At 37.4% G+C, this 12,434-nt stretch overlaps 1 protein-coding gene across 5 annotated transcripts in view; it reads left to right on the top strand.

The window, feature by feature from the left end:
- The window catches only part of CSDE1 (cold shock domain containing E1), a 38,919-nt gene that overhangs the window by 22,212 nt on the left and 4,273 nt on the right, over positions 1-12,434 (top strand). For all 5 annotated transcript variants that reach the window (XM_042993782.1, XM_007076340.3, XM_042993781.1 and 2 more), the window contains 10 exons: positions 1,055-1,136; positions 1,489-1,617; positions 1,727-1,852; positions 2,706-2,918; positions 4,538-4,678; positions 4,762-4,926; positions 7,234-7,341; positions 7,939-8,114; positions 8,672-8,784; positions 9,906-10,025. In XM_042993782.1, the coding sequence (XP_042849716.1) occupies positions 1,055-1,136; positions 1,489-1,617; positions 1,727-1,852; positions 2,706-2,918; positions 4,538-4,678; positions 4,762-4,926; positions 7,234-7,341; positions 7,939-8,114; positions 8,672-8,784; positions 9,906-10,025 (1,373 nt within the window). The remainder of the gene's footprint in view (positions 1-1,054; positions 1,137-1,488; positions 1,618-1,726; positions 1,853-2,705; positions 2,919-4,537; positions 4,679-4,761; positions 4,927-7,233; positions 7,342-7,938; positions 8,115-8,671; positions 8,785-9,905; positions 10,026-12,434) is intronic.

Raw genomic sequence — 12,434 nt, 5'->3', positions numbered from 1 at the left:
TTAGATAGGAATCTAGGGGATAATTTATTAAGTTCCTGTATGCCAAGCACTTGTACTAAATGTATATAATTGTTACTTCTGAGAACAGCTTCACCTGATCAGTGTCTTCATCTGTAACACAGAGTATGTTCTCATAAAGTAACTTGCCTAAAGTGATACAGCCTGTAAATAGCAGGTCTTTGAACCCCAGTCTGGCTCTAAAGTCTTTCACTGTAGTAAGTTGCAAAGACAAATAGTATATTTTCCACTGTCTTCATTAGTCTGTTAAATTTTTGAAATAAAAACCCCAATTGGGTGACAGTTTGTCCGTGAAGAATTTACTTAGTCTTCACCTTTTGTTAAAACAACTACACCAATAGCCTGCACCATCTTTAAAATGAAATCAAATTTACATTTTCCTGCTCAAAGATGAGAACAGGATAACAACATGTAGGGTCTAATGGGTTTCAATGAAGGTGAATGTCTTTTTTGTTTGTTTGTTTTTGTTTTTAAAGCGTAGGAAATTTCTCCTTTAATCACATTTATTCAACCTTCATTTATGGCTGTTTAATCAGAAATCATTGATAGGATAGCTAGTAAATTCAGCATTCGTTGCAAACAGGGACCATTCCGTATCCATCTCTATATCCCCAGTACCTTTAGTTTGTGGCACAAGATACTCAAATGTTTACCCAATAAATGACCTTCCTAAGACTTTAGATTACCCTATTTGGTTGCATTCCGCTTATGACTTTCTTTTGTTGTAATAGAAAAGCATAGGGTATCTGTGATACTCTTTTAAGATTCTAAGAGAAAAATGATATATATGTGTGTGCCCAATTTAGAAGGCTAGAGAATTTGAGCAAAAATCCTTTGCATATGAAGCCATGTGAAAAGGATCATGTGTCAAAAACTTTATATTTGCTCTTTGTGTTGACATAAAATTGAGCTCTCAGAAAACTAATTGTTTCTCTAGATTCCTCATATCTAACCAAGCCAATGCATTTTTTTTTTTTTTATTTTTTTTTTTACCCCTTTTTGATCCCTCCACCCCCACCCAATTATTCCTTTCTAGTACTGGTGCTGTAAGTGCTCGTAACATTATGCTGTTGAAAAAGAAGCAAGCCCGCTGTCAGGGAGTAGTTTGTGCCATGAAGGTAAGTGTCCTCAAATGTGAAAAATTTGAGGTTTTTGTTCTTTGACTACTTTCAGTCCATACTTCAAACCCAAGCCTTTGGTTCTTTCTTTTCTTTGTCTTCCTTTTAAAAACATTTCACTGGTAATGTCAAAAGTAATCTTTTAAAATTTCTTGGTTACTAATTCATATTTTCTTTATAATGGGCCATGTAATTGATACTGTTAATATTAGACCTAGCCAAATATATTGTTTCCAGGGCAGTATAATTTTACAACAAGGCTTATTGACTGTAAATTGTAATCATAAATATGTACACTGAATAGTACCTAATGTTCCTATTATTTTTTTGGGTTTTGCTTGTTTGTCTTTAGGAGGCGTTTGGCTTTATTGAAAGAGGTGATATCGTAAAAGAGATATTCTTTCACTATAGTGAATTTAAGGGTGACTTAGAAACCTTACAGCCTGGAGATGACGTGGAATTCACAATCAAGGACAGAAATGTAAGATAGTTGACTAACTTGATCTTCGGCCTTCTTTTAAGGTCAGTAGTGAATTACATTTTTAGGAAACACTTAAAATTATATGATCTCCTCCCCCCTTCTGATTTAGGGTAAAGAAGTTGCAACAGATGTCAGACTATTGCCTCAAGGAACAGTCATTTTTGAAGATATCAGCATTGAACATTTTGAAGGAACTGTAACCAAAGTAATCCCAAAAGTACCCAGTAAAAACCAGGTAAATAGTCTTTTTCAGAAGAGTTTTCTATTGTCTCAACAGTAGAACAGTTTGGTATACAGAAATTTTATTCAATTAATATAATTTTATGGTGGTGGAACAATTAAATATTTCTCTTTTTATTTATTTATTTTTTAACATTTATTCTTGAGCGAGAAAGAGCATGAGCGGTGGGGGGGGCGGGGGGCAGAGTGAGAGAAAGACGCAGAATCCAAAGCAGGCTCCAGGCTCTGAGATGTCAGCAGAGAGCCCGACACAGGGCTCGAACCCATGAGCTGTGAGATCATGACCTGAGCTGAAGTCACATGCTTAACCGACTGAGCCACCCAGGCACCCCAAATATTTCTTGATATATATAATTAAGCTAAACGAGGGACCAGTGATTGATATGTCCATGAATAGGTTTTGTTTTGTACTGGGTGATAAGGAGAAAGGGACAAAAGAAATGCTGGTTAAATTGGGAAAAACCATTTTAGGTATGCATTTATTGGGGTTCTCTCCCACCTCCTCCCCCTCCTCCTCCACCAGTTTGTTTCTTTTATGTGGGAGGTAAGGTGAGGAGAGGAGACTGCTGGTGTCATTGCTAAAGAAATGTGAAACCTAAAAGACAAATTCTTTTCCTTAAATAAAATATCTCTGTCAGAGTGCAGGATCTTAACTGCAGTGTTGTGATTTTATCATGTGACCACAGAACACAAAGTTTGCAAATTGGGCTTATGTTGTCAACATTTTTTTTCCCTGTAGGGAACTGTTTATTATAAATAACATGGGTTTGCTGTGTGTTCTTCTTGTTTGACTTAGAACTAGGAAGGATGAGAAATCTCCAGCTAAAATAGTTTTTCCTTCTCATCAGAATGACCCATTGCCAGGACGCATCAAAGTTGATTTTGTGATTCCTAAAGAGCTTCCTTTTGGAGACAAAGATACAAAATCCAAGGTGACCCTGCTGGAAGGCGACCATGTTAGGTTTAATATTTCAACAGACCGACGTGACAAATTAGAACGAGCAACCAACATAGAAGTTCTATCAAATACGTTTCAGTTCACTAATGAAGCCAGAGAGATGGTAAGTGTTGGATATTATTAGATATTTGTATTCAGTATGGGGGCCTAATATTACATTCAAATTTGTAATGCTGTACTGAAAAGCATTTAAGTTAATGATGACATGGGGCAGCTTCCTTGTGAAGTGACTAAGAACACAGATATTTCAGTCAGTCTGGGTTTGGTAACTGACTCTGCCAGTTATCTTGAAACAGATGTGAAAAAGTTTCAGAATGGAAATGTGTACAGGAGGAATTCTAAGATCTTTTGAGAGTCCGTTACTTTGTGGACCTTAAATATGAAGGCTGAGAAAATTCAAGTCTATCGTTGTAGAAAACAGATCTTCCCAAACTGTTCCATGTTTAGTAAACACTCGATAAGGTTAACTAGGTTTTGGATTTTTGGCTTTTACAGCAGGAATTTGCAAATTCTTTTCAGTGGGTATATGTCCAGGAGTGACCTGCACCAGAAATGTTTCCCAAACATGTTTTATAAGCTCTGTTTTCATAAATTAACTGCCTCAGATGTAATTTATAGTTCTGTTGGGATCGTAACATGAGTGGTATATCTCCGTGCGGTCAATGGAACTGGGTACATTCAATGAAAATTTAAGTTTCTTGGGACTTAGAACCTTTATCTTTGGAGAACTGATCTTGTTTGATACTTGTTTGATAAATTTTGAGGACCAAATGAATGGTGAGTGAGTGAGTGAGTGTGTGTGTGTGTGTGTGTGTGTGTGTGTGTGTTTTAAACAAAAAGCTTCTCAGGTAGGGTCTATTTTGCTTGACAGTATAGACTACATTGTCGAGTAGCTTGGCTGCCATCAAGATTTACCCAAAGATTAAATGTCAGGATATTATTTATGCTATATTCAAAACTGGTTATAGAATAGTCGTCAGTAATAATACAAATAAATATGCAACATGTAAGTCATTGGTAGGTTGATAATAATTGTTTCAGTAAACTTCTGAGTACCTGCCATGTGCCAGCTAACTCTGGATGTAATTGCCCTTACAAAGCTGATAATTTAGTAAGGGGGAAAAATGAGGAAAAGATTTCGTATATTTTGTTTATTCTTCAGACCTTAATATTAAGCCTTTCCTGCACCTAAACTCACATAAAAATTTTTGAGATTGAGACTAAAAAAAAAGTTCCCTTTAGTTGACTTTGGAAGTATTTGAAGTATTTGTGTAGATTTTTAAAATTTCTAGATATTGTCATAAAGCTTGGGCCTTAGGATCCATAGATTTAGAATCTTTGTTTTCTACCACTTATTAGCTGTGTGCTTTGAACAAACTGCTTAACTTCAGCCTCGATTTCCTCATCTTGCAATACAGGGTAATAACACCAAGTTCACAAATTTGAGAATGAAAAGGAGTATATTGTGTGCATGTGTTAACACTCAGATGTGATAGTTTTTTCTATGCATGCTGACCGGGGGGTAGCATCTCAGACAGTGGCTTAGAAGTTAATTTACTGAAAGCAATGAGTTTGTATTTAAATAGAAAAATTAAAAAGTGGGTACAGATTTTGAGTCATTAATTCAGAGAATTCCTAATGAGTTTAACTTCATGCCTCCAAAATTGAGTATTGTTTTCTTGGCAAGCTTCGCAGCCAGTGAAAATATTATCTGGATTTCAGGGTGTAATTGCTGCCATGAGAGATGGTTTTGGTTTCATCAAGTGTGTGGATCGTGATGCTCGTATGTTCTTCCACTTCAGTGAAATTCTGGATGGGAATCAGCTCCATATTGCGGATGAAGTAGAGTTTACTGTGGTTCCTGTGAGTACTTTTTGAGAAAGAATGGGATGGTTTCTTGATGCTTCCTTTTTCAGTTTAAAGTTACTTTTGTTTATCATTTGTAGGATATGCTCTCTGCCCAAAGAAATCATGCTATTAGGATTAAAAAGCTTCCCAAGGGCACGGTTTCGTTCCATTCCCATTCAGATCATCGTTTTCTGGGCACTGTAGAAAAAGAAGCCACTTTCTCTAATCCTAAAACCACTAGCCCAAATAAAGGCAAAGAAAAGGTAAGTTTTAGATGATCAAAATGATTTGTGTAGCTCTTTATTCCTCTCTTTCAAGGAAACCACTGTCCACACAGTAATGGAATGAAGTATTGTCTCTTTTGGAATTCTCTGTAACATTAACAGTGAACTGATCTAAAAGAAGGTTTTTAATCTCCACATTATGACTTGGGGGGTGGGGGGGCTGTTCTGTGGATTGTGGGATGTTAAGCAGCATCCCTGACCTTTACCCACTAGAGATCAGTATCTCTCTTCTCCCTCTGTGTGACAGCCGAAACTGTTGCCATATCCTGCAAGACATCCCCTAATCCCCAATGAGAACTGCTCATCTAAAATGATAGTACTGATCTTCCCAAGCAGTTTAAAACTTCCAAATTTGTGTGGACTCCATTTTGAATAGTCCACAGAATAGAGATAGAATGATGTCTAACATGGCTTTTGCTCTCAAGTAAATAATAAATTGAGAGTTGTATAGAAGCAGGTAATTCATACAAAATATAAAATATTGCCATAAAAGATCAGTGAGAGCACTGTGGCGAAAATAAATTCTAATGTGGCAGGATCTGGGATGGTATCACTAAGGCACTGACACTTAATAGGTGGGTATACATGAAGAAAGAACATTCCTCACAGAATAGAGGTACAAATGAGAAAAATTCAGGGTTTCTTTAGAAAGCACTGAGTAGTTAAACAGGAAGATAGGGTTTTTCTTTGGTGGGTAGAATAGGGGAAATAAGATGAAAAATCAGGATACAGCTAGATGGAGAAGGTTCAATTGCTACTCTAGCGAATTTAGACTTTGTTCTATACTCAGAATATTTGTGGAAAGTGACATCAGATACGGACTTCAGGAAGAAATGGCATAGTATGAGCCCTAGATGGGGGTGGAGAAAGACAAAAGATGAAGAGGCCTGATACGAAATGAGTTTAGGTAGACCTTGAACTGGGAGCAGATATCATGGGTCTAGACAAGAGCAGCAGGTACGTGTGGGAGATATTGGAAGGTAATGTAATTTTTAAAATGGCTACTTAGGATCCTGAGAGAACTGGAACAACATCTTGCTTACTATTTATTTTGTAGCTTAGCAAATCACTTCTGAGCTTCAGTTTTTAAACTGAAAAAATCATAGTCTCCTGTTATGGTGAACAAGGCCAGGCCCATAGTAGGAATTTCACAAATGCTGCATTTAACAATAATAAAAATAAAAGAAAATCAGAAGGGCTTGTTTTTAGTGGTTTTTAAAAAGCTCTTAGAATGCCCTGCTTCCCAAATGGCTTTGACAAAACTGAGTTGATCAAGACAGCCTTTGAATAAGACTTTTCCTGCCCTTTTATTGTTCTGTTCTTCTTAGATCAACACTGGACCCTAGTAAGTCCTTCTGTCATCACGCTTATTTATAACAGTGTATTACAGTAAGGAATATGAATGGTAGAAGAGTAGAAATTAATTGGTTTTGTATAGTTGAAACCGTAAAAGTGGTGTAATTTGTGAGGTAGTTGAACAGTGTCATTTACAGTATGATTCTGTATGGTATACCAGAAATTTCTTAGACTTTTGACGAGTGAATCTTTCTGGTAATCAACAATGTTTTAAATTCTGGAAGCATTGAATATCAAATGCTCTGAACTGTGCTAGATCCTCTACCTAATTAAATTTTCGTGCATTGGTAAATACACTCTCATACAAAACACTATAAGGTACTATGGGAGATTCAAAATAGGTGATACAAAAAGCTTCTTGCCCTATAGAATTTCTGTTTATTAAAAATACATGCTTGGGGCTTCTGGGTGGCTCAGTCCGTTAAGCGTCTGACTTCGGCCCAGGTCATGATCGCACGGTTTGTGAGTTTGAGCTGTGCGTCGGGCTCTGTGCTGATAGCTTGGAGCCTGGAGCCTGCTTCGGATTCTGTGTCTCCCTCTCTCTCTCTCCCCCTCCCCAGTTCATGCTCACACTCTGTCTCTGTCAAAAATAAATAAACTTAAAAAAAATTTTAAAAATACATGCTCAGTTTAATTTTTGGCTGGCTATGAGAAGTATAGAATGGGTGTGTTATAAATTTACAGTAAGCTTTCCCTCCTCAATAATAAAAAGTAGATTCTCGGAACTAAAAGACCCAATTACAGTATGTTGAATCAGTCCTGGGTTTAAGGTAAGGCTATCTTTTATTCATATGAAAAATTGGTTACTGTTAGGGAACCCCAGAATAGGACATTTGTACAGCTGTGCCAATTCTTTAGCTCCAGGGTCTAAAAACTAACTGCTTATTGCCTTTTTGTTCTTGATTCTTTTCATTGTATCCTATTTTGTAGGAGGCTGAGGATGGTGTTATTGCCTATGATGATTGTGGGGTGAAATTGACTATTGCTTTTCAAGCCAAGGATGTGGAAGGATCTACTTCTCCTCAAATAGGAGATAAGGCAAGATAATTCTGCTTATTTGAGAGGAGAGTTAAAGGTTGTCCTCTTCATCATAAGTCCTGCAAAATGTCTTTGGGGTTTTTTTTTTTAATCTTACCAAGGTTTGCTAAAAAAAATTGTGTGTTTACGAGTTTAATATAAGAACGTCTTCCCATTTACAAGCAGCTTATTCAGAATAGGGTCTAAGAAGCCCTTTGTTAAAAGCTTTCTGAGGAGTCAGTAAGCACTAGAGAAGATCTGCCTAAGTCAATTAACTTATAATATTCTAAGCTAAACCAGTTGCTGAAACATGATCAAAGTAAAATCATACCCAAGATTTTATATTGCTGTGCATTTTTCTCCTCACTATGTCTGGTTTTCTGATAGCCCTGCTTTAGAGAAATTGAGAATCTATAAGGAATACACACTGGAGAACAAAACTTGATCCCCTTATGAAAAGTGTGAATGAGACCTAAAAGTGTTAGTTTTGGTGAAAATCTCTTCCATCAGAGTATTTAACACAAAGGATATTTGGAGTGGGAAGTTGTAGGTCCTAAGGTAAGGAGCTTGGTGTGGGAAAGACATGATATTAAATAGGAGTGTCCTTATTTTTCACAGGTTGAATTTAGTATTAGTGACAAACAGAGGCCTGGACAGCAGATTGCAACTTGTGTTCGACTTTTAGGTCGTAATTCCAACTCCAAGAGGCTCTTGGGTTATGTGGCAACTCTGAAGGATAATTTTGGATTTATTGAAACAGCTAATCATGATAAGGAAATCTTTTTCCATTACAGGTGAGGAATGCCTTTTAGGAACTTAGAGCTTACTATCCATTGTTTGGTTTTGTTCGAAAACATTTAGTATCGGGTGGTTATATATTTTGTAATTCCAAATTTCATATTGGTAAAATTATGGCACTATATAAACAGAAGTTAATCATGTGTATAGGGAACATGTGGCCAGAAGATAAAGGCCTGTACCTGCTTTGAACATTGGGCAAGAACCTTCTGCTTCAGTAAAAGAATACTGTCTTCTATGTTGCTACCAGAGAGTTGTACATTTAATATGTGTCAGTTAAGGGCATGGGCTCTTAGATGGTTCAGGTTTGAATCCTGACTCTGCCACCTAATTAACCTCCTAGTATTTTAGTTTCATTGTCTTGAAGCTGGAGATAATGGTGCCTTTTCATTGGGTGTTTCTGAGGATTAAATGAGTCACTGCCTATAATGTGCTTCAAACAGTATCTAGCATAAGTAAGCACACCATGAATATTGTTACAGAAGAAGTAAATTTATTTGCTACCGTTGATGTTTGTGGTGATTGCTGATTCAGATGTTTCCTTTCTTCCCAGTGAGTTCTCTGGTGATGTCGATAGCTTGGAACTGGGGGACATGGTCGAGTATAGCTTGTCCAAGGGCAAAGGCAACAAAGTCAGTGCAGAAAAAGTGAACAAAACACACTCAGGTAATGAATTGTGATTTCTACTTATTTAGTCTAGGCTTTTGGTGGGAGATGAGAGACAGCATGGGAGAGGAAGCAAAAACCCAAGATTAGTGGTCCCCCAGGTGTGATACCCAGGTACAGTAGCATCACCTGGCCACTTAGAAGAAATACAAGTTCTTTGACCCCACCCCAGAGCTACTAAACTTAGGATGGGCATTCTGTTTTAACAAATCCTTTAGGTGATTCTGACGTATGCTAAAGTTTGAGAACCACTAGATAGATAGTTTAGATCATTCACTTTATTTTCAATTCAGTACCTCTTTCTTAAAAAATAACCCTAAGATGTAAATATCCATGGGAATGGGGAAAGAGGCATTCTTCGAGGACGCTGTTTTGGAGAAGAATGAGAAAAATAATGGGAACTTAAAATGGTTGCTGTTTAGGATCTCTAACTTAAAAAAAAAAAAAAAAACCCGCAACTTTTGACTTTGATCTCAACTCCTCAAATAATACTTCCTCATGGTGAGACCTAGAGAAATGACAGCCAAGAATGTTCATTTCATTTCAATAAATATCTAAGCACATGCTGTGTTTTAAGTACTGGGGATACAGCAGTGAAGAAATCAAAGGCAAGAAACCTGCCTTTGTTGAGTTTATTTTTTAGTTTGTATTTATAGGCAAGCAAGATGAGTAAAATTTTGTGCTTAGGAAGATAGTAATATATATTACTAACATATTGAGCTTAAAATAAAGGGAAGTGTATAAGTGTTGGGGTTGCATTTTAGAGATTTAGAGATTAGAGAGAGAGACAGTGCGAGCAGGGGAGGGCCAGAGAGAGACAGGGAGACAAAGAATCTGAAGCAGGCTCCAGGCTCTGAGCTGTCAGCACAGAGCCCGATGTAGGGCTCAAACCCATGAAGCTTGATGAGCTCATGACCTGAGCTGAAGCCCAATGCTGAACCTACTGAGCCACCCTGGCACCCCCAAATTAACATTATTTTCATGATAATTTAGCAATAGTTTAAGAGTAGCAGACCAGCCAGCAACCCTCTGTTAACATTTGTTCTGATGATTTTTGCTTTTTTCCTGTGGAATAGAGTTAAAATTGTTGAATAAGAAGTATACATGCTTTTGCTTTGTAGTGAATGGCATTACTGAGGAAGCTGATCCCACCATCTACTCTGGTAAAGTCATTCGCCCCTTGAGGAGTGTTGATCCAACACAGACTGAGTACCAAGGAATGATTGAGATTGTGGAGGAAGGTAAGAGCAGCCCTATCAGATTGTTTAAAATTTGTTTTACCTTTACATGAGCACTTGGAACATTTTAAAATGTGGTGGTGTTTGTCGCAGTCGCTTTCAGACTCCTTAGAAACTGAAATTAAGGAAAAGTGCCTCTTCCTATCCTCCCCCTCAACCCTTGGTTTTTATGATCATCATCCTGGGTTTATGTTGTGAACAAATGACTATTATGTGAGCAACTGAGTTATACTGAAATAGACTGAGAACAAAATCTCACACTAAAAAGTACTCCTCTAATGTTGGATGATAATCAGATATTTACAGTTGGCTGCATTTAGTACAACTTTACAGTTTTCTTGTATTCTGTAATTATTTACATCAGTATTAACAAATTTTCCTAGTAGCCAATTCACTTCTATAAATATTTTGCTTTCTGTAAATGTCCTATATTTATTTCTTAATAGCTAGGGTTCCATGTGGATCCTACTACCTGTTTCTGGGCCATGGCTCTCTATATTTCTCATTTACTGCTTTTTTCTCCCCATCTTCAGTAACTCCCTGATTTCTGGTGTCATCCCAACAATTAGTACCAAAAGACAACTTTGTTCATAAAATAAGTTTGCAATAGGAATGATAGTAAGGACCACTGATGATTAGTAGAGCTAAATTACCATAATGATGGGGTTGATGAGAAGAGGGTTTGAATTTCCAACCAAAGATGATAGCTTGACTTAAGAGAATAAATCTCGTGTTATCTAGGAGTCAGAGGGCATAAAGTGGGGAAGAACAGGTCATTTGAGAGAAAGAAATGAACCTTGATAACATACATGCTCCTTGTATGAGACCCTTAGGAGTTTCCACTTTACATAGAATCGGAGTACATCCAGTTCTCCCCAACACACACACCTCCAGATAGGAATAGATTTTATAGCAAATCAGTCTTTTTTTTTTTTTTTTTAATGTTTATTTATTTTTGAGACAGAGCATGAATGGGGGAGAGTCAGAGAGAGAGGGAGACACAGAATCTGAAACAGGCTCCAGGCTCCAGGCTCCAAGCTGTCAGCACAAAGCCCGACGCGGGGCTCGAACTCACGGACCGCAAGATCATGACCTGAGCCGAAGTCGGCCGCTTAACCGACTGAGCCACCCAGGCGCCCCAGCAAATCAGTCTTTTATTTCAATAAATCACTCCTTTAGTTGATTCAGATCTAATTCAAATTAATTTTAAAATAAACTTCCTTTGTTCTGCTTTCTCATCTTATAACTGACCCTGGTGGTTAAACACACTATTTTTTAAAAATCATTCAGTACAAATCTGGTCTTTTGCAAATCAGTATTTTAAATGAATGACATGATTACACCATACTCCTAAAAGGGCCGTGGGGACTGGGCAACTTACTCACCTTTGCAGTACTTCCTCTGTAACATTTCACTTTGACTTCTTTTTGTGTTCCCAACCCCCAATCCACTTACTCTTCAACTCTAGCTCTGGAATATAGTCAAGCAGTGATTTTGCGGGAAAGGAAACTTTTCTGAACTCTAATAGACCTTAGAGGGTTTTGAGACTAGACAGGTTACATTTTCCCACTTGATAGTGAGAACAGCTCTTTCATTCAGGAACACTTTGAAGTAGGGCAAGGCCTAGATCTGAACACTACCTCTTCCACTTCTACCTGTATAACTTTGGACAAATTACTTAAATCTCTCCTAGCTTAGTTTCTTCATCTTTAAAATGAGGGTAATTTCTTTGAGAAGATTCTAGAATGATTAAATATGAATCTGTAAATGTTTAATAAATGACTGCTTTAATAAAAACTGAATCAGACCAGCTGTCTCTAGAGAATGCTTGTGTATGACTTTGTTGGAAGTGTATCCTCAAAAGTTTGTGGTTCCTGTATGTTTGAAAGGAAAACCTTCCCTTACACCTTATAATCATTAAAAGAATTGTTAAAAGCATTTCCAGTTCTGAAGCTTCCACTTCTACCTGATGTTTTTTTCTCCTCTTCACCTTTGTTGATTCAGTGGCTTCCCGTTCAGATGAACTGATATGATAAGCAACTGAACCTTTGGCACAGTTCTTATTCCTAGCCTGCACTCCTCTCCAGCCAATATTTTAGTCTAGGGCAGAGCTCAGCAAATAGGGTGGTTTGTTTCTGTAAGTAAAGTTTTCTTAAAACAGCTATGGCCGTAGTTTACATCTTGTGTTTGGTTGTTTTCCCACTACAACAGCAAAGTTGAGTAGATGTGACAGAAATAGGATGATTTATAAGTCTAAAATATTTACTGTCTTTTCAGAAAGTATGCTGAGCTCTGAACTAGGAGAAAGTGCCTGTTGGTTTGAGGGAGCCATAATCAGAACAAAGAAAGATTAGAATGCCAAGGAAATTTATCCACATTGTTTTTGCCTGTGCCTGGCTCGTTTAATGCCCA

The sequence above is a fragment of the Panthera tigris genome, chromosome C1, assembly GCF_018350195.1.
Source record: "Panthera tigris isolate Pti1 chromosome C1, P.tigris_Pti1_mat1.1, whole genome shotgun sequence".
Lineage (NCBI taxonomy): Eukaryota > Metazoa > Chordata > Mammalia > Carnivora > Felidae > Panthera > Panthera tigris.
The sequence above is the reverse complement of the archived record's forward strand: the minus strand, read 5'-3'. Positions and strand labels throughout refer to the sequence as shown.